Source organism: Pararge aegeria, chromosome 7 (assembly GCF_905163445.1).
Source record: "Pararge aegeria chromosome 7, ilParAegt1.1, whole genome shotgun sequence".
In the NCBI taxonomy this organism is placed as follows: Eukaryota; Metazoa; Arthropoda; class Insecta; order Lepidoptera; family Nymphalidae; genus Pararge; species Pararge aegeria.
Window position 1 is genome coordinate 5,616,390 of NC_053186.1, and position 24,295 is coordinate 5,640,684.

The window sequence follows — 24,295 nt, forward strand, 5'->3', positions numbered from 1 at the left end:
TAAAATTAAAAATTTAAGCAGCAAGCGCAAGAACCGATGTATTCGCTCACACCTCAGTCGTTTGCTTATAAATATGTTGGAATACTATGTGTACTTAATGTCAAAGGTCTGTTTATTTGGCACTTCCAGTACGATTGAAATAACTTTACGCTTGGCATTTTATTTATTGAGGTTTGGTGTAGACTATGTAGCAGTACGCTGCGTCTCGTAATCAACGCGGGCGAAGCCGCGGGCCACTTGGATCCATTGTTTTGACGGCCGAGTGGCGCAGTGGGCAGCGACCCTGCTTTCTGAGTCCAAGGCCGTGGGTTCGATTCCCACAACTGGAAAATGTTGGTGTGATGAACATGAATGTTTTTCAGTGTCTGGGTGTTTATCTGTATATTATAAGTATTTATGTGTATTATATTCATAAAAAAATATTCATCAGCTATCTCAGTACCCATAACACAAGCTACGCTTACTTTGGGGCTAGATGGCGATGTGTGTGTATTGTCGTAGTATATTTTTTATTATTATTTTATTTATTGTGGATCTTAAAGTTTCCTTCTGGATCTTTCAGTGTGCCCGCTTTCACCTTGATGAAATAGGATGTAGTTTGATATATAAATATTTATGTATTTTTCAGGCATTCTACTGAATTGTAAACGTTAGCCTGTAATTTTTTATGCACTATACATTTTTTAATAAATAAAATAAACATGAACACATAGGATATAATAATAATCACCTAATTTGAACAAAGCTGAAGTCGTTTAGGGAAATGAAAAGTATAAAATACATTTACTCCACTCAATATTCTTTAATACATTTATAAACAGTTTCTAACAACATTAAAATAAAGTAACATTTTATATTGAAATTTGTTTTGTGTACCTACAGTATTTTATTTGCTTAGTAGTAGAGAGGTCCTCGGTTGCATCCGCATCCGCAACTGCCAGAGATGCTGACAGTACCAGCGGCTGGCAGATCACCAGCGAATCGCACAGCGCCAAGGATAGGCACCTGTCCAGCGACGAGGGTGGTGCCAGCAACTGGCATCTCACCAGCAACTGCTACGTCACCGACGCCGGCTCCACCGTACGCGCCGAGTTCTATAGCCGCCGGAGCCAAGCCTGCTCCCAGCCCACCGAGCTCAACAGCCATTGGTGCCACACCGAATGGTGCAGCGGCCAGCCCAGCACCATAGCCGTATGGTCCTAGACCTGGAGCTAGGCCAGCTGCGTTGGCGATGCCTGGGCCGTAGCCAATTGGTCCTGCACCGAGGCACTGACTGAATACATTCTGCAATAAATAAAATGAATTTTCGTATTCTAACCCAATATTTCTTACATTATTATTTCGATTTTTTACTTATTTCTCGGATATTTGAGGAACCCCAATTAGAACGTAAACTTGAGTGTAAATATGTTACATGTTTTTTAATAATAAAAAGGACAATTTTTAATAAAAGTAATTAACTTCTTTTCTCACCTGTACCAAGCAAGCTTGGACGCAAAGTAAAAGAAAAGCAAAGGAGGACATGTTTGTACTTGAGGATGCCAAGCGTAGAATATTGATTTCTATAATCATTTACCGTTTTTATAATAAACTCTGATAATAGTTATGTAACTTTATTCAATGTACAATGTATATGAACACGATTTGTAATTGACCAATAGAAATTGCCGTTTGGCCTAGCGGTGAGCATGATGGATAAGATCACAAGGCCCTAGATTTGATTCCCGGGCTATTTTTTTAATAACCTATAAGCTAGCTCTTGACTCTAATCACACCTACTAGAAAGTAATGATGCAGGCTAAGATGGTAGTGGGCTAATGTCTTAGGAGTTTAAGAGTTATGTAACACCCATGATACTCCTTAACGGTTTCCACGCGGTATCGTACCGGAACACTCAATCGCTTGGCGACATGAGTCCGTTATTAGGGTGGTAACTAGTCAGGGCCGGAGTCTTATACCGGAAAAAAATATTTGGCAGAAATGTGAAAAGTGGATAGTCTAACTTTGAATTAACCAAGTATTAACAAATAGGCAACATTTAATCATTTTAATAACAGAAAAGGTAAATATAAAAATTAATATTTAGTTATAAATTCAATGGTTTACGAAAAGTAACGATTAACAGCTGTTTCTTTAGTTTTTTTATTAGACTAATATTTTTATTTCCCTCTTGGCTCAATTCTAAAGTCGCAGACTAAGACTGAAATATACAGGGCACACTTTCACTTTGCTCAGACTTTACTTAGGCAGAGATATATATAGAACGTCTTTTGACTAGTAGAGGAGCCCCAAACGCTTTGCCGGCTCTTAAGGAATGTGCACAAGCAGATTAAAGATTTTTCTACGCGGCAGAAATTATCCGGTATTCCGCGTGGTAGAAGAATACCAGGCATCTAAGAGGTGAGAAAATTGTTTTTAAATTGTCAGAGAAAAAGGGTGGTGGTGCAAAAAATTCTTAAGAATATTACACAGAGAGAGCTGATTTCTCTTCGGTGCTACAAGGTGCAGGTCTTTTTGGGATTTTCAATAAGTCTAACTGTCTTACGTCTGAGAGAGATTTTCTGCGAGTTTCTTAGATATCAGTCAGGGAAAATGGTTAATTACCAATAAAAATAATGCTTATTAAGAAATTTATAAAACTTGCCTCATTAATGAAATTGTGTATATAGATAACAGTATATGTATATTATATGTGTAACAAATAATGTCGTTAAAAGTTATTATGTAACTAAATTAGTATAAAAACGTCCATTATATTACATGAAAATATTCATAAGTTCGATTATTAATAATCAATCACCATGATAGGAAAGGTCGCCATTATTTTCTGTGCTCAAGCTCTTTTAGCTCAGGTTAGTTTTTGAGTTCTGTACATAATAATTTCACTGTTCATGAGACTTTCATGTTTAGCAAATAAGAAAAGGGTTGCGAGTTGGACTTGCATACAAAGGGTTTCGTGCCAAGTCAGGGGCATTATGAAACAGTATGTTGAATACTAACATTAATGAGCTAAAAATACCAAAAACACGTTTTTTGTACCGTCATGCTTATTTCTCCCGTAAAACATCATTGTTGCAAAACTGTATTCCGGTTTGAAGGGCGAGGTTGCCGGTATAATCACAAGCACATGAGGCTTAACACCTATGCCTCAGTTTGATACACACACAAAAAAAAAACTTGTATATTTAGATCATTTGATATTTAACCAAGGCCTCGTGAGCTGATGTCGAACTTGCTAACCCCTCGTCTAACGACGCGGCATTACTTACAATTGATTATTCATTTATTTTTGTGTATTTAAGGTTATCACCAGTCAATGTATCGGCAACGCCTACAACGGTTTAGCTGCCCCCTGGGGAGCCGCCCCCTACGCTGGGGCATGGAACGGTTTACCTTACGCTGAAGCTGCCTTAGCCACCCCTTGCGCCGCCGCCTTCGCGCCCGCAGCTTCCAACGGAGGAGGCTTCCAGATCACCAGCGCTTCTCCCATCGCGGTCACCGGGCTGTCGCTGACGTCTGACAACGCGTACGAGGGCCCGCTGTCCGTGACTGGTGCTATGCCGTTCTTGGGAGCTGTCGCTCTTGAAGGTGCTCTGCCTACCGCTGGTTCTGGAGCCATCACATACGGCTGCGGCAGCGGAAATGTGGCCATGCTGAGCGAGGGCGTCAACGCTGGGCCTTTCGGCTACGGCGCTGGGGTCGCGGGAGAGCTGGGCTACGGGTACGCTCCTCTGGGTTATGAAGCCGGTATCGCCGGACCTGGATACGGGTACGGCTATAACAGAGGTTGCGGATGTGGTGCTTTGTAATAATTCATAGTTATGAAAGGAATTATTTGTTTTTTTTTTGTTTTTAAAATTAAACCTAAAATAAAATCTTGTGTATAAAAATATAATCACCGTCTTTAATTTTTATAAGCTTTACCCTAACCAGGTTTTTATTAATATATCATTACAATTAGATACGATGCCATATGTTGTTTAAGTTTTATTGCACGCCTCATAAGCGAAGCGTTGAGGTGATGCTCTTCTCCCGATGTTTAAATGTCAAGGATTTTTAAAAACTAAAAATGACTATTTTTCTCACATTGCACTTATAGGATAATATTATCATATATAAAACAATAAATATTCGTTTAAATGTATTTGATTCTTTTTAAAACAATTATTTTGTTTAAAGTAAAAAAAAAAATATATTAATATTCCAGGCACTCTCACAACAGTAAAAATTGACTTAAGTTTTTTTTTTAAAGCTTCATATACGCAGCGCGCTGTTTGCATTGAAAATCTCTGGGTAATTCGTTGTCGTTTAATTACAATTAATAAAAAACTAAAATAAATTGATTTGTCTTTAGTGTGTCTCTTATGAAGTTTAAAATTGGGTTCGTTCACAATGCTTGCGAGCTATTGTGTTGATTTACGTCGAGAATGGCGCGAAATGTTGAAAGTATTTTTACTTATTCCATCTACATCATTGACTGATACTTAATGATAATAATAAAATTAAAAAAAACAGGTGACTTGGACTTGGCGCACGCATGCGGTGAAAAGTTTAAGGTACTTTTTTTAGAGAAAAATTAGATTATGAAGCGTGCACTTTTGGATATTCCAAACCTTTTTTGCTCTTATGCAAGCTATTTCTTTAAAAAATTTCGCAAAGATGCTTTGAAGACATGCATGCATGCACAATGCAATATTTTAAACCTTACCGGGAACGTTAGGTACAATGGCGATATGGGCATAATATATATATATATATATTATGCCCATCTCGGATTGCATTGCATAGATCAGATTTTTTTACAGTTACATTGGGAATGGAAGATCTTGGGTTCAACCCCGGTATGGTCAAATTCGAAATTTATTAATTCTGATATTCCTCTGGCCTGGTTCAGTTAGAGGCTTCAGCCGTTACTAGCTACCACCCTACCGACATAGACGTATCTCCAAGTTATGGAGCGTTCTTGTACAACCCGTGCGGCGGAGAGCACGTAGCTCCAGATGATCACGAAATATTGTCAGGCTTCACCCTCTCTGCGAATTCTGCGATTCTCCTAACTTTAGGCTGTTACTCTAAGGAACTTCTTTCATGATACATTATCTAAAGCTGAATCCAAATATATCCCTAAATCCATTTGCACTATCCGATTTTGCCAACGCGTATCATGGTCGCATATTATGTCGATGGGCGATGATACGCAATGTCAATACGCCGCTCTTGTGCTATACACGATACTGCACGATCCATGGCGAGTCTGCTTCTGCCCGATCATCCGGAGAGCTGATGCATAGCTGGAATATTTGATGGTAAGATACGGAGTAAGCTTAAGGTGTTCAAAATGAGACATGACGCTTGATTATATAAGACGATAAATGATTCGGTGATCATCAATAGCCGAACAAATTGCTGGACAAAAGGTTAATAATTGTACATATTATGATCTGATATTCACCACACGGCTACTGTTTTATTTTGCAGGCTGAAAGTATCCCATATTATTCACTAGGATGCAAGCTATATCCAAAGCCTAAGGGGTTAAGTATCAGATATCTCAGACGGCACCTGAGAATTTCGTTAAACAAACATGCTAAGAATAAAGCAGTTAAATGTAATGACGGCCGATTGGCGCAGCGGGCAGTGAACTTGCTTTTTGAGTCTAAGGCCGTGGGTTCGATTCGCACATTTGGAAGTATGGGTCTGGGATTGTATTGGTGTTTATCCATATATTATATGTATGTATGCATATGATTCTTAAATATTTATCAGTTATCTTAGTGCCCATAACACAAGCTACGATGCTTTGGGGCTAGATGAAGATGTGTTTAATGTCGAAAAAATATTTATTTTCTAATAATTGCTCGCCAACTCGCATTGAAGCTGAGTGGACGATCAGAGCTCTAAATTAATTATTTTGTATTAATAAATTGTTATAAGTATTCTTTGTAATAGTAAATACCGGCAAAGGAAAACATCGCGAGGAAACCTGCATGTCTGTGCAGGTTTCCTTTCTACATAATGCTTTCAAGGGCGTGTTAAATCTACCAATCCGCCGGCGAGCGTGGTGGACTAACGTACTCTGAAGTGGGCCGGTAATGAGTTAATGATAAGGCTGTTCACAGCCGTAGACATTTTATGAACTAAGTTTGGAAGACGTTCCAATATAAGCAGCTTTAAAATTTAGATATAAGATTCCCCTATAATGTTGAAAGATTTAAAGAAACCTTTTTTTAGTCGACTTCTAAAAAAGGAGGAGGTAATTAATTCGATTGTCTTTTTACCTCAGAACTTTAACGATATATAAATTATTTTGTTTTGCTTTTTTAGTTGTTAATGACAAAGATGTTTCTTTTTTTTATCAAAAATTTTTTTAAAGAAAACTTTTATTTTTTTAAATAAACCCTTATTAATTTGAAATTACCTCCTATATTATTTATATCTAGTCTCAATATGGGCTGAAACTTTGCAGCTATATAATATTTTATATCAGAAAACGAAGAAAACTTCCACAAGCAAACTAAGTTGCTTATAAAAATAGAGCAGATTTAATTTGAAATAATATCGAAAAAACAGCCTCTCATAATAAAATGATTCTCGTTTCAACTCAAATTCTCGTTTCAATTTTACCAAAACGGTAAATGTCTTTTACCAGGACTCTCCTGTCCGTTTGTCTGCCTGTCCTTGTTGTAACAGGATGTCTCCCATGAACCGTGATAGTTTGTCAGTTGAAATTTTCACAGATTATTTGTTTCTGTTACCGCTATAACAACAAATACTAATAAACAGAAGAAAATAAATACTTAAGGGGTCCCCAATATAGCAGACATGATTTTTTGCTGTTATTATAAATAATAGTACGAAACCATTAGTGCGCGAGCCGGTGTTTAAACTACTTGGACTAATCTTTGAAACGGTTTCAATATATAAACCTCTACCTGTTATGGCAAGTAGAGGATTATACATCTCAATTTTTTCACTAATTTAAGTGTATTATAGAAGAAATAATAGAGGAAGGTGAAAATAAAAGTAGCAAAATATGTTAAATAATTGTGAAATTAAAAAAAAAAACTATAATTTAATCAATAACGATATCATAATCAATTCTACTACTTATCACCGATACTAAGAGAATAAATAATTAATAATCATTAATTTTCATCATCTAAGATCACGTTTTACTTTATTGCTTGTGAAATATTAGATCTTTAAGATAAAAATTAATTTAAAAGTCTTAGAAAATTGTCTTTTGTATGAACTCATAATTATTCTTCAGTATCGACATGTCTAAAAAGTGTTTTGTTATTTTATTGGCTTGCATCGTTCAGGTAATTAAATTTTTATTTTTTTCTTTTGTATGTGTGGGAGAGTGTTCTCAAGAACTGTTCGCTTTAGTACTTACCTATTTACTTGTAAAAAAAAAATAGATATGTACGTTCACAACAAATTAAATGAACAATTTCAATAATGTATAAAACTAAGTATGGACCTAGATATTCTTAACAAAAATAAATCTTAGTGGCATTAAGAGCAACGTCGATGGGCAAATGAATAAAACCTTCTACGACTACTGTGTTGCTGAAGGGACACCTAAAACACCCTGCAATATGTGTAAACATAAAATAACTTCCTGCAATATTTTCTGCGATATTTTCGAGTTTCTTAGAACCCCACATGAAACGCTTGTTTAGATTAAAGTATTCCAAAACTCTGAAACGTGAAATTTCGTCAAGACCGTATTTTCCGAACAAGTTAGCCCGCTAACATATTAGAACAATGATTTATTAACGGGTGAGATTACAGAAAAGGGCAAACTTGCAGTGAAATAAAACAAAACAGTGTGACGCTTATGTTATAAGGAATACGGCCCTGTGACCACTGCTAATTTTTTGTGAATGAATTTTTGTGTTATTTTCAGGGTGCATTCAGCCAATCCATTTATGGAAACGGCCAAATAAGTAATGGCGTTGGATTCAACAATCTAGCAACGAGCAGTCTTGCAGCCAACAACATGGCTAATGGATGGCCAAATAACCTGGCTAATAATAATATAGCCAACAATTTAGGCAACACATTCACAGCCAACACAATTGGTGGATATCCGTTTGCTGGAAATATTATGGCTGGCAATGGACTAGCTGGCAACATGGTAGCTAGCAATTCACTTGCTGGCAATTCTGTAGCTTTCAATACGTTAGCTGGCAATACATTAGCTGGTAATATGCTAGCTAGCAATACACTAGCGGGCAATACACTAGCTGCCGGTGCTATTGCTGCTACAGCAAACGCTGCAAATAACATTGCTGCTCAAAATTCTAACCTTGGTGTTGAGTTAGCTTCAAATGGTGTTCCCATATCGGATATAGCTGCAAGTGGTCTACCGTTAGCTGAGATGACGCCGATTGGTGTGGGCGACGTTGCTGTTGCTGGGGAAATGCCTGTAGGAGGTTCCACTGCTGTATCGGGCAATGTTCCTGTCATAGGCTTCGTTACCTTCGAAGGTTACCTACCAGCGGGTGGTATGGTGACCGTTGCAAATAGCGCTGCGTGTAATGGCGAAGTGCCTGTTGTTTAAAAAGTAGTAATTATATTTATGATTATTTTAAGCATTATTTATGTTGTGTCGAAATAAATGGTATAAGTAATATGGTATTGTTTTACTTAAAGTATACGAAATAGTAATAAACAGTAAATTATTGGCTTAATAATTTTCCAAGGAAAGATAAAGCCTAAAATGGTTTTACTTTTCTGGGCTTAAAATGTTTATAGGTTAGTAATGATTTACTTATTTTTATTATATGATACTAGTTAATAAAGCTACTAGCTTTATTTAGGTTTATTTAAAGGCTCGTTGGAAATGGGGTAATAAGCCGTTGGGATATTACAGTATTCGTGATAATGAAAAACTTTTAATCACAACTGATTCCTGGAATCCAAACAATTAGGGAAGTAATGGTACAAAATTGTCATAGAAAAATACGTAATGACAACCGTAATAACATAGTCTCGGTTTCCTATGCCAAGAGAAAAAAGATTTAGGTCCTCCAGACCAAAACAGTAATTCACAATTATTATATCTTTTTTTCAATTTTCCAGTTTCCCTGGTATTTGTGTTCGTCGTAGTACTGTATTGAAAAGATTTTTTAACAGTGAAAGAATAAAGTAATAATGGTTTTGTAAAAATGAAATAAAAATTCATATTATAATATTTAAAGGGAAATAGATAAATGAAATACCTATAAAATGTATATATTTATTACTCGTATTTTCTTCCTCCCAGATGATTGGGTTTCTTATTATTTATATCGGAAAAAATCACGTTTTCTATTGATCAGCAAAGATATTAGTAGTTTTCGTATAAATTGTGCAATAACAAAAAAAAACTATGTTGCATAAAAAAATGGTAACTATGCGGAAACTAAACTATGTGTTTTCCCAGGATACAGTATATCTTGCGAAATCTCCTTGATTACCACCAAAAGCATTTTTATTAAGATTATTGAAGATTGAGCTAAACATAGATAACAGATAAACTACTGCAATCAACATTAGCAATCGTAAATAATCACCTGCAGCGATTTCACCTCACATATTATACTCGTTCTCCCTTTCTTCTTCTGAGCGGAAAAAGTCAGAATGGATTTATGACCATCATTGGAGGTTCAAAGTTTATTTTAACATACATCAATTTCACCTTCTGTCAAATTATAGTAATCGTTAAATTAGTAGTCAACATCGTACTCTTAGTTGAAACGTATGTAGAAGGCATATTTTCTATGAAGCGGTAATAGCGTATTGGTCAAGGAGGCTTTTCGGGGAGGCCTAATTTGGTATCCGAAACGCACCTCAAAATTTTCATAGTTATGTGCGTTTAGCACTTAAATATCACTTGCTTTAACGGTGAAGGAAAACCCTGATCTTTATCCCAAATATCCTCAGTCGAATAGTGCGGTAAAGTCAGCAATACAAGGTTATCTCGTGAGCTCGCCTCACGCCTGGTGCTCTTTTAACGCTAAACCTCGTCGGTAGTAATTGAAATCAATGTTTTTATTTGTTCAATGACGCACTAAAACAATCTATATCTACGTCATTACTAATATTATAAATGTCAAAGTTTGGATGGATGTCTGTTACTCAACCCTGCCATTCCGGCTAAACGGATCTGGATGAAATTTAGCCCAGATATATATTACAGTCTGGAGGAATAGAACATAGGCTACTTCTTATTCCGGAAAATTCCCGCTTGATATGTTTTTTCACGGAGCAAGCGATTGACATTGATGTGTTGCATAGTTCAGGTTTCAGAGAAAAACATAGGAATATATTTTTGTAATTATTAATATTATTTTATTATTCACATGTGAGTCAATTCCTCAAAATAGTTTTAAAACTTTTTTTAAATTACTCGTACCTTTGTTATCCTTTTTTATGAAACATCAAACAAACATAAATTTTATGTTCAATAAATAATTTTTTTGAAACATCATTATGTTTCCAACGAACAGGCGCCAAAAACTAGAAAGCCTATACGTTCGTTTTACAGTATTTCTATGTTTTTACATTCAGGGAAGACTTGTTACTTAACTAATATCCAAGTATTTTCCTTTCTTAAGCTAACTGTTTACCTAACGAGTCTTGAAACTGTATTTATAATTATTAACTTCGCTGGTAAGACCCGAGTTCGGAGTAAAACAAACTTTGCGTCTAACTAGAATTTCTACAGAATACAAATTAGGTTGTTTGTTTTAGTAGAAGTGCACGAATATTAATTGAGTGACGAGCTTTGTGTGAGTTTGTCGTGGGTTCTTCTTAGACCAGCGCGTTTAGAACTCTTGAGATCAAAGGTTTAAGTTGGCGAACGAAGCTATAACCATCACCCCACAATTATGTAAACATATACTCGTATATGTATGAACTCTTCATAAGTGCCTGTCATAGGCATATGAATAAAGTATTTTTGAATTTAAATTTTTATTTGTGATTTGAAATGAATGTTTCTGTAATAAAAATCTCATTACACGAGCGAGCTAGCAAATTAGCAATGACCAACTCCGTACTTCGGAGAGCACTTTAGGCCGTCGTCGTCATTTTATAACACAAAAAAATAACACTAAAAGCTTAATCTTTAAGAAAGGGATTCCGGCAATATTAAAAAGGCGATATTTAATATTTTGCTAAAACTGAATGTCGGCTTGTCCTGCATCTGCAAAAGGTGATAGATTGAGCATCTACGTTTTTTTTGAAACCGGAAAGGGAAATAAGGATACGTAGATATCGCTCCTTTTGCAGACACAGGACTACTCTGAAACGTAGTCCTATTAGTTCTGTCAAAGATTCACCGTTTTATTAACACTGGATGTGGATGCGGACCTTAATACTAGGGCTATAGAAAATAGCGAAAAGGTAACAAAGGTTATATATTTTTTTTATAGTTTATTCAATTCTTAATCAATATAAATAAATAAATAATCTATTTATTAATCTAAAAATATATATTAAATTAACACTCCGTCATTGGCACTCGACCCGGCGCATGTATATCTGACAGATGCAGACCCATCCGTTGGCAAATGACCATTCACGGTAACAGCACCATATATTGGTATTTGTCCATTGACAGCCACCATTCCACCGACTTCCAACGCATCTGCCAAGACTTGGATTCCGAATCCCGGGCTACCAGGCGATCCTGAGGTAACAGTAAAACCTCCATTAGCAAGATTAAAGGTAGCGGTATTGCCATTTATGTTTGCCATTTTTGTCAACGCTGCCATATCTGCATTGTTAATTACTCCACCAGTATTATGGTTACCGAGTACTGCTTGATCGTTTAATACGTTGGCTAGATATCCATTGGGCATATTATTGGACATATGAGCATTGGGCATTACATGCGCCATATTAGCACTGGGCATATTCTTGGCTAGATGTGCATTTGGCATGTTATTAGCTAAAAATGGCACACCATTCACAACATTAAGGTTACCAGCTCTTTGTATGGCATGGTTGGGTAAAGCTCGTATGGTGTGGGCATTGGCATCGGCTAAGCGTTGGGTTAGTATTGGCTGGTTGCCGGTATCTTGGCCGGAAACAGAATTTCCCGGTGCGAATACTTGCCCCGTTGTGACCTGAAATAGTAAAATTAAGAAAAACCATAAAATAGTGATCAGTTATTCATAAAAAGATTTCATTTGATTTGAAAGAATTCAACTAACACGGTGTGCAATGTATAAGGCTATAAAAATTCAGGATTCCCATCCTCCCTTTAACTTAAGTCAAAATCATGAAATCCTGACTTTGTGACAATAAGACCACATTGAAAAAGGGTATCATATTAATTTAACGAGTATAAATTTGTGGATTCTAAAATAGACATTCATTTTTTTTAGTTGCTTTTTAATCACTTTGTAGCACAGTTTTGTAATGGAATGGAATGATAGTTAAGAGCTCGTTAACCCGCATTAGAGCGACTCTACTCTAAATCTTTTTCGGCTATTCCTATTTTCTTTTTTGGGGAAAGTAACAAAAGAAAAGAATATTTTTATCAGTCAAGCATGTTTTTGAGGGAGACACCGACTGCAATCGAATTTATCTAAAGACAAATTAATATTTACCTGAAGAAAAACTGCACAAAATATAAACTTCAGCAACTTCATTGTGTTCTTGTTAATTTTCTCGATTACAATGTGATCTGTATAATATGTAACATCTTTTATATAAAATATATGTTTTCTTATCTTCTACCTTTATATCTTTGATTGAAATCATTCGTGACATTGGAAAAGGATAGATTGAGAAAGTTTCTACTTTATCTTTCGATTGATAACGTTTCGAATGTCATTAGAATTGTGTAATTTTTACAAGCTTTTGTTTAGTTTCGCGTGCCCCGTCTCTCGACCCACAAATGTATATCCAACGATGATATTTTCCCCAAGAGAGAAAATTCACGACGCGTCCACCTGTCAAACCTCGGCAACAGGGAATAGAAGAAGTTTACCCCTGTTTATTTTATAGGTATATTCATCATCATCATCACATCAAACCTTTACCGGCCCACTATAGAGCACGGGTCTCCTCCCACAATGACAAGGGGTTAAGGCCGTATTCTACCATGCTAGCCCAGTGCGGATTGGTAGACTCCACAAACCTTTGGGAACATTATGTAGAACTCTCAGGCATGCAGGTTTCCTCACGATGTTTTCCATCACCGTTGAAACAAGTGATATTTTAATTACGTTTTATTTACGGTTTTTTGTCGTAGTATATTTATTTATTTATTTATTTATATAGCATGAAGCGGATCCGATGATAGAGGGTGCCCATAGACAATCTGTAATAAAAAGATGCTAACCCACTGATTGACGCAAAATGTCGTGATTTATTTATGTTATTTTAACCTCATTTTAGATTAGATACTCAATATTTCAATGTAACACCGGTGAGTTAAGGAAATTCTCTCATGGAAAAGAGTGATTTAGAGTTAAGATCATCCACGATGCTCTCATGCAAATTATTGGCGCTGTAAATATCATCGATCGATCGATTTAACGTGCTCTCCAAAGCATGGAAAACCCAATATTGTCCGACAGGTTGGTAGAGCGAGGCAAAAAAGGATTCATAAGAAACAAAACATATATAGCAAATGAAATTGTTACTCTTACACAGAAAGCAACATTTAGAAATGAGCGTTATAATAATAGTTTCGCAATGATAAGGGTTTAGGCCGTAGTCAACAGCGATGGCCAAGTTCAGATTGGTAGACTTGACACACCTTTGAGAACATTATGAAGAACTCCCAGGCATGCATGTTTCCTTACGAGGTTTCCTTCGCCACCGTTCTGTCGTTTTTGCTAAAATTAAAACGCACTTAACTTGTGCCAGAGATCGAATTCTGTCCCCTAGCAGAGGTGGCTGAAGCTCTAACCACTAGGCTATCAACGCTTCAACGTACTTTTAATCTTAAATCTTTTGATGCTCTGACACGACGTGCATCTTCTAACGATATTTCCCATACTTTTCTATTATTACACCGTATTATCAATGAGACCTTAACCTACTTATTTCGTTTTAAAAAGACAGTAAATTCTACGTTTTGTTCTGAATTTTGATGCTCAGCAGTTAAAATTAATTAGTTGAATAGTTTAAAATTCGAAAAAATGTGATTAAAATCAAACTTTAAGAGAGACTTTACTTATGTTGACCCAATTAACCTGTTCCCCTACATACACACGGCGTCACAGCAGCGGAACGGTAAGTTCTTGGCAAAATTTTAATAGAATACATTGTACATTGGCACATAGCATGACAGCAATATTAAACCCTTACAAGACCTATGAGGCATACATAAAGTACTAATACTAACTAAAAATAATTTTATGAGACAACGTGATGGTACGTGTCAAAAACTAGTTACTGATATTCATTGTTCTTAGTTTCCAAATCACTGTGACAGGTTGATACTGAAAAACACTGGCGAACTAAAGGTTCGTGGAACAGATATAATATCCGACATATTAATAGTTGTTGCTGAGTTAAGCCGCGTTTGTAAGTTTTTTTTTTTAATTCTGTGGTCTGTTTAGTTTTGTCGGGGTAAAAATCTGTTTCCAGGATGCATGTTATCTCTTATACAAATTTCTCCAAGATTTCTTTAGTTGTGAAGCTATGCAAATGCTATATTTTTAAATACCTTGGGAACGCTATGCCGGTGTTTATCCGGGATAAAAGTATTCTATGTCCTAAGTGTAAATAAAATACAAATTAGCCTATCGCCTACTGTCATCATGATCGTTACCTACAATTATTGTGTCAAACAGGGACGGCAAACATAGAAACACACATACAAAATATATAATAATATGTTTGGCTTTACCACTTTTGATGAAATTTGACTTGCATCTGATAGGCGATGGGCATAAGATACTTTTTATATCCGCTGCGGAAAGCCGCTGTGACACGATCCCGATGGTAAAAACAGTGTTTGTTTATTCTTGGCAAAAGAAATAATAAGTAAAATAAAATCTCGAAGCGTTTTATTTGAAAAGAATATTCACAGATGTATAATCTAGGGTCTGCGCTACGAGTTTGTATGGTATACGTTTGTATCAAAACATAATTGTACTTCTACTAAAAATTGCAGTAACAACATAATTATATTGTTTCTTATTAAAATAATCCTAAAATAGAAATTATGTTTAATTTTTTTATTTGTCATCGTCTGATGAATTTTCATCTTCTGCTTCGTCATCAGCATTGACATAATCTGCATCAGTTATATCATCATTAATTATAGTACCTCCAGCTATAATATCACTGCCTTCTGCTGTTCCTTCATCATTTGGCACAACATCTTTGGTTACGTTTTTATCAGCCATTTTATCACTGTCATATTTATATGATATCAATTTACCTTCAAGTGTTTCCTTGCTTGCTTTAGATATTTCTAAGTTTGAATCATCTTTATTAGGTAACTCTTTGTCTACCTTTCCTGCGTCGAAAGGTAATGCATAACTATTAGTTATAGTCTGATACACGATTTCTTTTTTTATGGTTTGGTCATTATTGTCATTTTTATTTCCTATCAATTTCGTCGTTTCTTGCTTAGTTACTTCAACTTTTTTATCGCCTTTATTTTGCAACTCATTAACTTTTTGCTCTCCATTAGTTTCTTGATTAATAGTAGTTGTAGTTTGATGAATTGTAACATCTTGAGTACTTGCTTCATCATCGTCATTTTCATCTTGTACTTCCTTACCGTCCTTTGTTTGTTTCTTTCCTTTAGTAATCACTATTTCTACGTTGGTATCATCGTTGTTATGGCACTTATGGAGTATTACAACTGTCTTGATGGTTGGTTTTGGAGTACATTCAGTCTGTAAAAAAAATCAAACCATGCTCTTTTGAATCCTTCATAGATATTTATATACTATTTAGAATTCAAAAATTAGGAAACGAGAAGTTTCAGGAGAAAGTAGTGTTTAATTTTTTTACTGCTCTGTCACCAAAATGTGAAGTTAGTAGGTGTGTTTGTGTGGTTTGTTAAAAGAAATAGAGAGCACGAATGACGAACACTATGAATTTTAACTTCTCAAAATGGTGCCATAGAGGTTTACAATAAAAAGTTTTGAAATTATTGCTTACAAAATATATCAAATTAAAAAATTAGAATACAGTTGTTTAACTTACAGAGCAATCTGGTTGTGCCGGAAAAGGTAAGCTAGGAAGGAAAGACAAATATGGTTCTGCTTCCAGATATGGCGGAGCTGCACTTCTGCTGAAGGTTGAGAAGCCAGGTCGTGATGAACAGCGTAAGTTTAAAGGTATTCCGGCTTCGGATTGGGCGATTAGCTAAAAATAAAGTCAAAATGATCTCATTACCAATATTTCTACTGCAATTTCATCTGGGGTTCAACAACATCATCTCAATGACATGATGCCTACAGCTGGATATAGATGGAGATCTCCACATGCGTGGGATGCCTTTGTGTACCCAGCAACTCTCTGCGTCTCGTTTTGTGTCACCTGCCCACCTGGGGCTTACTAGCACTGTGGTTTTATAGCGCAGGATCGCCAACTTGCCACTGCAGCACCTTAGAACCAAAACGCTCATCGGTCCTTCGAGCTAGGTGCCCTACCTCTCAGTTCAGTTATTTCAGTAACTCTGGTCGCTGTACAGATCTATTCAATTCTGATTTGATCACGCAAACTTTTAACTTAGAAGAAGCTTTTTTTTCAAAATATCATAAATATTTTAATATGCATTTAGTAAAACGCATTACAAGCAGCCACTTGAATTTTATTTGTTTGTATAGATTAACAAAAAATTAAACTTACAGTCAAAAATTTAACCCAAAAAACAAATGCACACGTCCGTTCCATTTTAGCAATAACGTTAATATGGGGTGTTCTAGTGTTCCAATTCATTATTATTATTATTATCCTGCCTGTGATAGTTTATCGTGGGAATGATTCATTTTGTATTCCAATTTCGTAAAACGTGTTTAAATTGAACAATTAATTAAGGCTTTAATCACGTCCAAATTAAAAATGAATGATTAAAGTTTAACTGTGAACCAAAAAGAACTACAGAAAAGTAATTTCGCAATACACGACCAGTATAAACAACGAAACTGGACGTATACAAAACACAATGAATATGCACAAGAACCTCTCGTAAAAGAGGTTTTTGTATCCTTTAACGAATAAAAACGATAATCCTATGGTGGTCTATTCATGCCCCATTTCCCTTTTTCGCTTTTTTCTCATAGATTAAGAGCATACATCTACCAAGCTACTTAATAAACTATTATTCTTAGCTGTTATTGTACTTTCTGCATCTGTGTTAGTTTGTGACACAATTTTCTAAAATATTCGTTGTACAATCTCCTGAGATAATAACGAGTAAATATTTTTCATTTCTGATGACATATAAAAACTTAAGAAAGTTAACTTCAGAATATTAAGAGACTCGTTTTTATTTTTTAATTTAAGTTTCAATTGCCTTAAGCTGTCTTAGACAACACTGATGGATGGGTGGATGGACATAAAGACAACGGTGTGATCCTATGGGTAAACTAGTTTATTGAACATAAAAATAAATAAAGTAGATTTATAAGTAATTCTTATAAGTTTATTTGTAAATTATTAATAAATAAATAAATTAATAAAGACAGTTAATCTATAAGTTCAAATCTAAGAGGCTTATAACGAGATACAGTTACACGGCCTTACATTCTTAACCTGTTCCTCATTTCCAGTGACTGGCAAATCAGTAAGTGTCACATCGTCACTTACATTATTCATCGTTATTCATGGAAGAGAAGATTAACATCATATTTTTTTGGTAATTTTGTGAGTAAAGTGGTTGTAGCCAATGCCAGCTCAGCTATGTTTTCCAAGCGAGTGCTTAAATCAAACAACTTGGTCCAAGGTATTAAATCGTTTCCTCTACTTGTTTGAGTTGACTGCTCTTTGACTGGCAAATCGATATTGAAAAAGGAGTTACTGTTTTGTATTGGAAATACATTTGTTTGTCCCTGGTAAATGGATCCTTTATTATTTGGTGGTATCATATTTTCTTTGGAGTAGATACGACCCATGTTGTTAAATGGTGTTAAGCTGTTCTGTCTTTTGCATCCACATGCTTTTGGTATTATTATACTTTGTTCATCGCATGTACAACCGATGTTATTTGACGGTGCTAAATATTTTTGCCTTCCTTGGCATCCACAATCTTTTGAAAAATGTTGTATATTAACAGGCATTACATTATTATTTGAGAGACATCCTAACTTGATAGTATTTAATGGCATCACTGCATTTGGTTGCCATTTACATCCACAATGATTCGGTAATATTAAATTATTTTGACATGTGCAGCCAACATTATTTAATGGCGTCGTATTTTGTTTTTTGCATGTACGCTTCATATAGTTTGGTGGTATTCCACCAACTAGTCCTTGACAACCGTATCCTATGTTACTTGGCAACAAATTCTTCTGACAGTTGCAATCAATATTATTCGATGGTACAATATTTTGACCTTTCCTGCGCACACATGCATTTGGCGATATTATATTTTGTTTTCTGCAGCCACATTTGATATTTGGCATTAATAAATTGTTTGAACCTTGGCATCGACATCCTAAATCGTTTGTTGGATATAAATTATTTGGTCTTTGACAATTGCAGCCAATATTATTCCTTGGTATCGATGATATTTCTGTTAATCCACGTTGCAGCGATATTCCAAGTTCCTGGCTGGAAGTGTTCTGAAAATTAATACCGATTTATATATAGCATTATTTTAAAACAGACTACCGAATGACATCTTAAGGAGTAAGCATTTTTTAAAAATTATTATAGCAATATAGTATATATTGCAATACTTAAATAAATAATAATAATAACAATAATATAAGAAACGACGTAAATAAGGTATGTAGCAGTAATTTTAAGTAGCACTGAGCTTCCTTGCCACTTTTCTTTTTTTTTTACTAGTAATTGACTATGCAAGGGACACGTCCTGCAACGTGTCGCCCTGTGTCCTTCAACCTGAGGCGTCGGTGTTAAGCCTCATGTGCCTGTAATTACACCGGCACAAACCTCAGTATAGCAACGAAGCTGCTTAGCGGCAGAAATAAATCGTGGTAGTAATTCTACGGACGAGCTCTGACACAAAACCTCTACGACTACTATACTACGTTTGGCAAACTTCGATATTATATACGTAAATAATTTTAGACTTTATCTGCTGAATTTGAATTTGCATTTAAATTTGATCTAACTCCGCTAAGATTGCGAATTCATATTTAGAAAACGGCAACAAAAAGCTAATTATACTAATAAAAAGCTAATTTTACCAGAATACAGATTTGTATCAATACCAAAAATATTAAAATCATTATTGAAAATTTAAATGCGAATGAATAGGTAATGGCGGTAAAAATATTTTATAACAAAATGTTATCAAACTTTTAATCATTATCTTTTACAACGAAATTCAAATGTGTTGTATAATAAATAATAATTGAGATAAAATTAACAGTTAAATTACGATTAGTATGACGCAAAAAGTTTTGAAATATTTAGTGCTAATCGAGTTACTTTCACGACTTTTATTTGAATTACTCTCAAAGGTCTGATTGATGTCTGTGAAAATATAATATTATTTATTAATTAATTAGTGTTATTTGCAATGTATTTGTGTGCAATTTTATTTATAGCTATTTATAAAGCCGAAGTTTATTGAGATGCTCAAATGCCTCCTGTATATAATTTATCGAAAAGCTAGTCTGGCTGCATAATACGCGTTTAGGTGATTCACTATGGGTTTTTATTTCTGTTCCTTACTTAACCCCAGTATAATTTACACCAGTAAAAGTATTCTTTAGTGGTAAAACCTAATTGCCCCTTTTTCAACTACTGGGCTACTGGAAATCTCCGCTTTATCAGAAGAATAAATAATGGCTTTATTGGTAACACATCGGTGTTACCAATAAAGCCATTATTTATTCTTAAATATTTCACGAATTGAATCTCACGTTCTTTATTAAAATTTATCTTCTTTAACTCACATCATCTGCGCTGCCATTTGTTCACTTTATGTAACATTTAGAAGGTAATAAGTGTAAGTAGGAGGGTAAGTACTGTTATGAATGAATCTAGTGTAATTCTGCACTTGATTCATGATGCTTTGATCATACGAAGTTAAGATCTAGGTAGACTTTCGGGTTGAGACTCAAAATACGGTTGTTGAAATTGTATTAAGTACTATATTAACTAATTTTAAAGTTTAGTAATTTGTTGCTGAAAAAAGCTACAAAACGATGGCAGAGTGAGAGATGAGCATTAAGAAGTATAACCGAATTCCCCGAACCCTCCTATTCATGTGGAGTTGGTTAAAATATATTTTTCTTTTACTTGGAAGATATATATTTCCAGATATTTTCATTTAAAAATCAAACTACTAAACCAAATTTAGGGGAATTTCTGTGTCACGAATCTTATTCACATATTATTATTTCCTTTCAAATAAAATAATAAGTTATGAGGGACACAAGTTATTTTTTTATTTGTGAAAAGATGTGAAATTACGTATCAATTTATAGAAAGTTGCGATCAGTCATTACTACGATGGCACAGTATCTCGGTATGCAACTGAGGTAACTGTCTATATTTCTAACATGGTTTAAATATCCACCGAGATAAAAATAGGCCTGCTGGTGTACCAATTTGGCTATGTTTGTTGTGGGGTCTCCTTAGACCAGGGCGCGTTTGGAACTCACGTAGCTAAAGTTAATTTGGCGAGCGCTTCATAAGTGCCTGTGATAGGCCTACATGAATAAAGAAATTTTAATTTGAATTTGAATACATTTAGTCTCGTGATTATGACTTTGGCCTGCCTTTCGGAAGGACCGAGCTCCTGCACGCATCTCTCACTTTACGGAGGTATGTACGTTTTAAGCAAATAAAGCCCTTTCACTTGCTTCCATGGTGAAAAAAAGTTTGTGCCTCTTCGCGCGATTGAAGTAAAACTTTTAGTATTATTTATTGATGAAAGAGTAAAATGTTCCTGGGATGTTCACTTTCACATTTTATAAATATTTTCTTTTGTTAAATACAATAATTGAGAGTAGAAAATTGAAGGTTAGATCAGCACATGTCAATATAACCTTGTCATTGAATATTATAGAACTTCGCAATCGTCAGAAAATTTATTAATAATTTATTTATTACAAAAGTTATAAATAAACAAATATATTTAGAGATTTTCAAAAACTTTGCAATATAAAATATATTTTTTAAAACTGTTGAATTTTTATTTACTTTGCTATTCACAATTGATCCGTTTGAAAATATTGGTTATAAATATCCAAATTGAATATGATATTTGCCACTAGCTGGCGTTTAAGTCAAAAAGCGTGGAGTATATGTAAAAGACTTACGACCAATCCAAATTATTATTTTTAAATAGCGGAAATTACACAGACGTCTGACGTAAGCGTTACTTCCGTCAGAAAAAATCTGAGTTACTCCCTAGACACGCCTAATATTTTAGTATAGTAATAAGTTTTACTTCAAAAAATACGGGGAGGAAACCTAGATGCCTGTACTCCGTAACGTTTTTAAAAGCCTGTGAAGGCTAGCAATCCGCAGAAGACAAGCGTGGTGGACTACGGCCAACATCAACTTAAAACGTTCTCATTCTAACAACATGAAACATTAATCAGGAAACTACACCACTATGGAATTCGGGGCATAGCTCTAGATTTAATGATTTCCTATCTTAATGATAGAATTCAAAAAGTTGACGTGAACGGAAAGCGGTCTAACGGGTCATTTGTGCAAATTGGTGTCCCCCAGGGATCTATATTAGGACCCTCCCTATTCCTCATTTACATGAATGACCTTCCTTACCTAGCTGAGGACAATCACGGGATAGTATTGTTTGCTGATGATACATCATTGATGTTTAAAATTAAACGTGAAAAAAATCTTGACGATGTAAATATATGTCTCGCTAAAGTAGTACAATGGTTTGAGGCTAATAACTTAGCTCTTAACGGAAAAAACGAAGAGTATTAAATTCACACTACCGAATGTTAAACAAGTAAAAACCATTGTACAACTTAATAATGAGGAGTTGGATTTGGTGGATACGACAATCTTTTTAGGAATAACTTTAGATGCTAAGCTTCAATGGGGCCCACATATAAATAATTTAGCGAACAGACTTAGTTCTGCAGCATACGCGGTAAAAAAGATTCGTCATATTACAAACATAGAAACTGCTAGGCTTGTTTATTTTAGTTATTTTCACAGCATTATGTCTTATGGCATTTTATTATGGGGTAATGTTGCTGATATAGATTCTATTTTCGTCCTGCAGAAAAGGGCTGTTCGTGCGATATATAAAATGGGCCCAAGAGAGTCATTAAGGGATAAATTTAAAGAAGTTAAAATAATGACGGTGCATAGTCAGTACATATATGAAAATTTAATTTATGTCCATAAAAATATATCAAAATTTAAAAAGAAAATGCACTGTAACAATATTAATATTAGAAGCAAAAATAAACTCGTTGTGCAGTTTACTAGGCTACACAAAATTGCAAATTCATTCAAGGGCAATTGTATATTATTTTATAACAAATTACCAAATGAAATCTTTGAGTTGTCTCTCAATAAGTTCAAAGTTTATATAAAACGTAAGCTTACAGAAAAATCCTATTATAACATTAAGGATTATTTAAACGATAAAAAAGCTTGGGTGTGAATTGCTCTAGCTTCATAGCTTAATTTAAATTTACTGGAAGATGGTGATAACAAAAAAATAAATTTAGCCGGCTAAGTTTGTTGTGGGCTCTTCTTAGACCAGGGCGCGTTTGGAACCCTCGTAGCTTTAGATTTAAGTTGGCGAACGAAGTTATCACCATCCCGTTACAATTATGTAAATAATTATGTATGAACGATTCATAAGTGCCTGTGATAGGCCTACATGAATAAAGAAATTTTGAATTTGAATTTTGAATTTAAGAAAACTGTGCATAATATTGGGCGGATAGTGGGTTGATACTTGATAATGATAAAAAAATACAATTTACTTTTCCCTAGTATTAAAGAAACCGTAGTATTGAAGTTAACAAAACAAACTATTATAATATATTTTCATATTAACTTTATTGTTTTTAAATACTTATCACTAAAATAAATAAATAACATTAATAATTAAAATTTTCTATGATCGCCATACTAAAATTTCACTAGCAACATTATTGGGTGCTGCCAGTTTTTTAATCTGTGGACTGACATTGGCAGGAACAGGCTCTTTATTTATCACAGTCTTTGCAGCTATAATGTTTCTTATAGCTTGCTGTTTTAGAGTTTCAGCTACCTGTTGCCTTTTGGTTAATCTTCTTTTGGGGCCAACGCTTGTTATTTTTCTGAACGTATATCTTTTTGGTTTCATCATCTGTGACTGTGGAGCAGCGAGTCCCATAGGTTGGACGTTCCTTACTATTTTATAGGTCGGACTATGAGGTGTGAGTTTGGTAGTCTGTTGTATTCGTCCATCACTCATTTTATATTGAGCATTGGTGTCCTGAAAAAAAAATCCTTTAGTGAAGTAAGAGCATTAAGTAGGCAACATTGTGCAATATTTAGCCATGATCAGGCATTGTTAATTCCCAAGATTTGTTGCCCAACCGTTTTGTTTTCCTTTTATAAGTAGCCTATGTTATTCTCCATCCATTCAACTAACTCTATGCCACAAATAATGGTAATTTGTTGCTTAGGAAGGGCGTGAAGGAAAGACAAACTAACAAACACTATTTCGTATTTATAATATTGTTTAATGGATACTTACATTAATGTATAAAAATACCGAGAATAATACAATGAGTTTGTACATTTTCAAATCGGATAGTTTAATTAATAATGTTTTGAGAACAAATTCTCTTGTTTAAATACTGTAAAGTTATCTTTTACTACTAATCATATCTTTCGATCTATTATTTACATAATATTACTAAATTATTGGACAATCTTTTATCGGAATTGTAGATTACTTTTCTTACGTAAAAATAACCGATAGATAGATTCATAATTTCACGAGTGCCCAAAAAAAGAGTTTTATGTTTTCAAGGTTCAAATACTTCGGTTCCCTTTCGGGGGCTCGGAGTTCGATCCCCGGCATACACCTCAAACTTTTCGAAGTTATGTGCATTTCAAATTATCGTTATGTAGCGGTAAAGGAAAACTTCGTGAGGAAACCTGTATGAGAGTCTGAAAGTTCACCATAACT

General features: G+C 34.8%; 7 protein-coding genes across 8 annotated transcripts; 2 read left to right on the forward strand and 5 right to left on the reverse strand.

The window, feature by feature from the left end:
• Positions 1–782: 782 nt before the first annotated feature.
• LOC120624852 (chorion class A protein Ld2/Ld41-like) lies at positions 783–1,573 on the reverse strand. Its single transcript, XM_039891586.1, has 2 exons — positions 1,474–1,573; positions 783–1,284 (listed from the first exon to the last, which is right to left on the reverse strand). Exons 1-2 carry the CDS (start codon positions 1,570–1,572, stop codon positions 895–897), a joined length of 489 nt encoding a protein of 162 aa, XP_039747520.1. The 5' UTR covers position 1,573; the 3' UTR covers positions 783–894.
• A 1,188-nt stretch (positions 1,574–2,761) lies between these two features.
• LOC120624853 (chorion class B protein PC10-like) lies at positions 2,762–3,895 on the forward strand. Its single transcript, XM_039891587.1, has 2 exons — positions 2,762–2,852; positions 3,303–3,895. Exons 1-2 carry the CDS (start codon positions 2,802–2,804, stop codon positions 3,807–3,809), a joined length of 558 nt encoding a protein of 185 aa, XP_039747521.1. The 5' UTR covers positions 2,762–2,801; the 3' UTR covers positions 3,810–3,895.
• A 3,293-nt stretch (positions 3,896–7,188) lies between these two features.
• Positions 7,189–8,641, forward strand: LOC120625404. The gene is made up of 2 exons (XM_039892456.1): positions 7,189–7,322; positions 7,913–8,641. The coding sequence occupies exons 1-2, from the start codon at positions 7,278–7,280 to the stop codon at positions 8,567–8,569; spliced, it is 702 nt and encodes a 233-aa protein (XP_039748390.1). The 5' UTR covers positions 7,189–7,277; the 3' UTR covers positions 8,570–8,641.
• Positions 8,642–11,442: 2,801 nt separating this feature from the next.
• LOC120625341 lies at positions 11,443–12,704 on the reverse strand. Its single transcript, XM_039892378.1, has 2 exons — positions 12,609–12,704; positions 11,443–12,122 (listed from the first exon to the last, which is right to left on the reverse strand). Exons 1-2 carry the CDS (start codon positions 12,648–12,650, stop codon positions 11,490–11,492), a joined length of 675 nt encoding a protein of 224 aa, XP_039748312.1. The 5' UTR covers positions 12,651–12,704; the 3' UTR covers positions 11,443–11,489.
• Positions 12,705–15,001: 2,297 nt separating this feature from the next.
• On the reverse strand, positions 15,002–17,004 carry LOC120625465. The gene is made up of 3 exons (XM_039892547.1): positions 16,825–17,004; positions 16,177–16,338; positions 15,002–15,863 (listed from the first exon to the last, which is right to left on the reverse strand). Exons 1-3 carry the CDS (start codon positions 16,912–16,914, stop codon positions 15,195–15,197), a joined length of 921 nt encoding a protein of 306 aa, XP_039748481.1. The 5' UTR covers positions 16,915–17,004; the 3' UTR covers positions 15,002–15,194.
• A 602-nt stretch (positions 17,005–17,606) lies between these two features.
• On the reverse strand, positions 17,607–19,410 carry LOC120625377. The gene is made up of 2 exons (XM_039892418.1): positions 19,353–19,410; positions 17,607–18,761 (listed from the first exon to the last, which is right to left on the reverse strand). Exons 1-2 carry the CDS (start codon positions 19,392–19,394, stop codon positions 17,796–17,798), a joined length of 1,008 nt encoding a protein of 335 aa, XP_039748352.1. The 5' UTR covers positions 19,395–19,410; the 3' UTR covers positions 17,607–17,795.
• A 3,751-nt stretch (positions 19,411–23,161) lies between these two features.
• Positions 23,162–23,928, reverse strand: LOC120625160. 2 transcript variants are annotated; one of them, XM_039892130.1, is made up of 3 exons: positions 23,858–23,928; positions 23,450–23,593; positions 23,162–23,419 (listed from the first exon to the last, which is right to left on the reverse strand). In XM_039892130.1, exons 1-3 carry the CDS (start codon positions 23,900–23,902, stop codon positions 23,231–23,233), a joined length of 378 nt encoding a protein of 125 aa, XP_039748064.1. In that variant the 5' UTR covers positions 23,903–23,928; the 3' UTR covers positions 23,162–23,230. The 2 variants fall into 2 exon arrangements, with proteins under 2 accessions (XP_039748064.1, XP_039748063.1); XM_039892129.1 differs by having other exon boundaries at positions 23,165–23,593.
• Between the last annotated feature and the right edge of the window lie 367 nt (positions 23,929–24,295).

Bases quoted from the DNA above. Each gene is read 5' to 3' on its own strand.
- LOC120625404 (XM_039892456.1), top strand. From the start codon at position 7,278: ATGTCTAAAAAGTGTTTTGTTATTTTATTGGCTTGCATCGTTCAG. The intron at 7,323-7,912 runs GTAATTAAATTT...TGTTATTTTCAG, and splicing joins TATTGGCTTGCATCGTTCAG to GGTGCATTCAGCCAATCCAT.
- LOC120625341 (XM_039892378.1), bottom strand. From the start codon at position 12,650: ATGAAGTTGCTGAAGTTTATATTTTGTGCAGTTTTTCTTCAG. The intron at 12,123-12,608 runs GTAAATATTAAT...TTACTATTTCAG, and splicing joins TTTGTGCAGTTTTTCTTCAG to GTCACAACGGGGCAAGTATT.
- LOC120625160 (XM_039892129.1), bottom strand. From the start codon at position 23,902: ATGTACAAACTCATTGTATTATTCTCGGTATTTTTATACATTAAT. The intron at 23,594-23,857 runs GTAAGTATCCAT...TTTTTTTTTCAG, and splicing joins CGGTATTTTTATACATTAAT to GACACCAATGCTCAATATAA.
- LOC120625465 (XM_039892547.1), bottom strand. From the start codon at position 16,914: ATGAATTGGAACACTAGAACACCCCATATTAACGTTATTGCTAAAATG. The intron at 16,339-16,824 runs GTAAGTTTAATT...CTTTATTTTTAG, and splicing joins TTTGGGTTAAATTTTTGACT to CTAATCGCCCAATCCGAAGC. The intron at 15,864-16,176 runs GTAAGTTAAACA...TTTTTTTTACAG, and splicing joins CGGCACAACCAGATTGCTCT to ACTGAATGTACTCCAAAACC.
- LOC120624853 (XM_039891587.1), top strand. From the start codon at position 2,802: ATGATAGGAAAGGTCGCCATTATTTTCTGTGCTCAAGCTCTTTTAGCT. The intron at 2,853-3,302 runs GTTAGTTTTTGA...TGTGTATTTAAG, and splicing joins CTCAAGCTCTTTTAGCTCAG to GTTATCACCAGTCAATGTAT.
- LOC120625377 (XM_039892418.1), bottom strand. From the start codon at position 19,394: ATGATTTTAATATTTTTGGTATTGATACAAATCTGTATTCTG. The intron at 18,762-19,352 runs GTAAAATTAGCT...ATTAATTTTCAG, and splicing joins TGATACAAATCTGTATTCTG to AACACTTCCAGCCAGGAACT.
- LOC120624852 (XM_039891586.1), bottom strand. From the start codon at position 1,572: ATGATTATAGAAATCAATATTCTACGCTTGGCATCCTCAAGTACAAAC. The intron at 1,285-1,473 runs GTGAGAAAAGAA...TATTTATTGCAG, and splicing joins TCCAAGCTTGCTTGGTACAG to AATGTATTCAGTCAGTGCCT.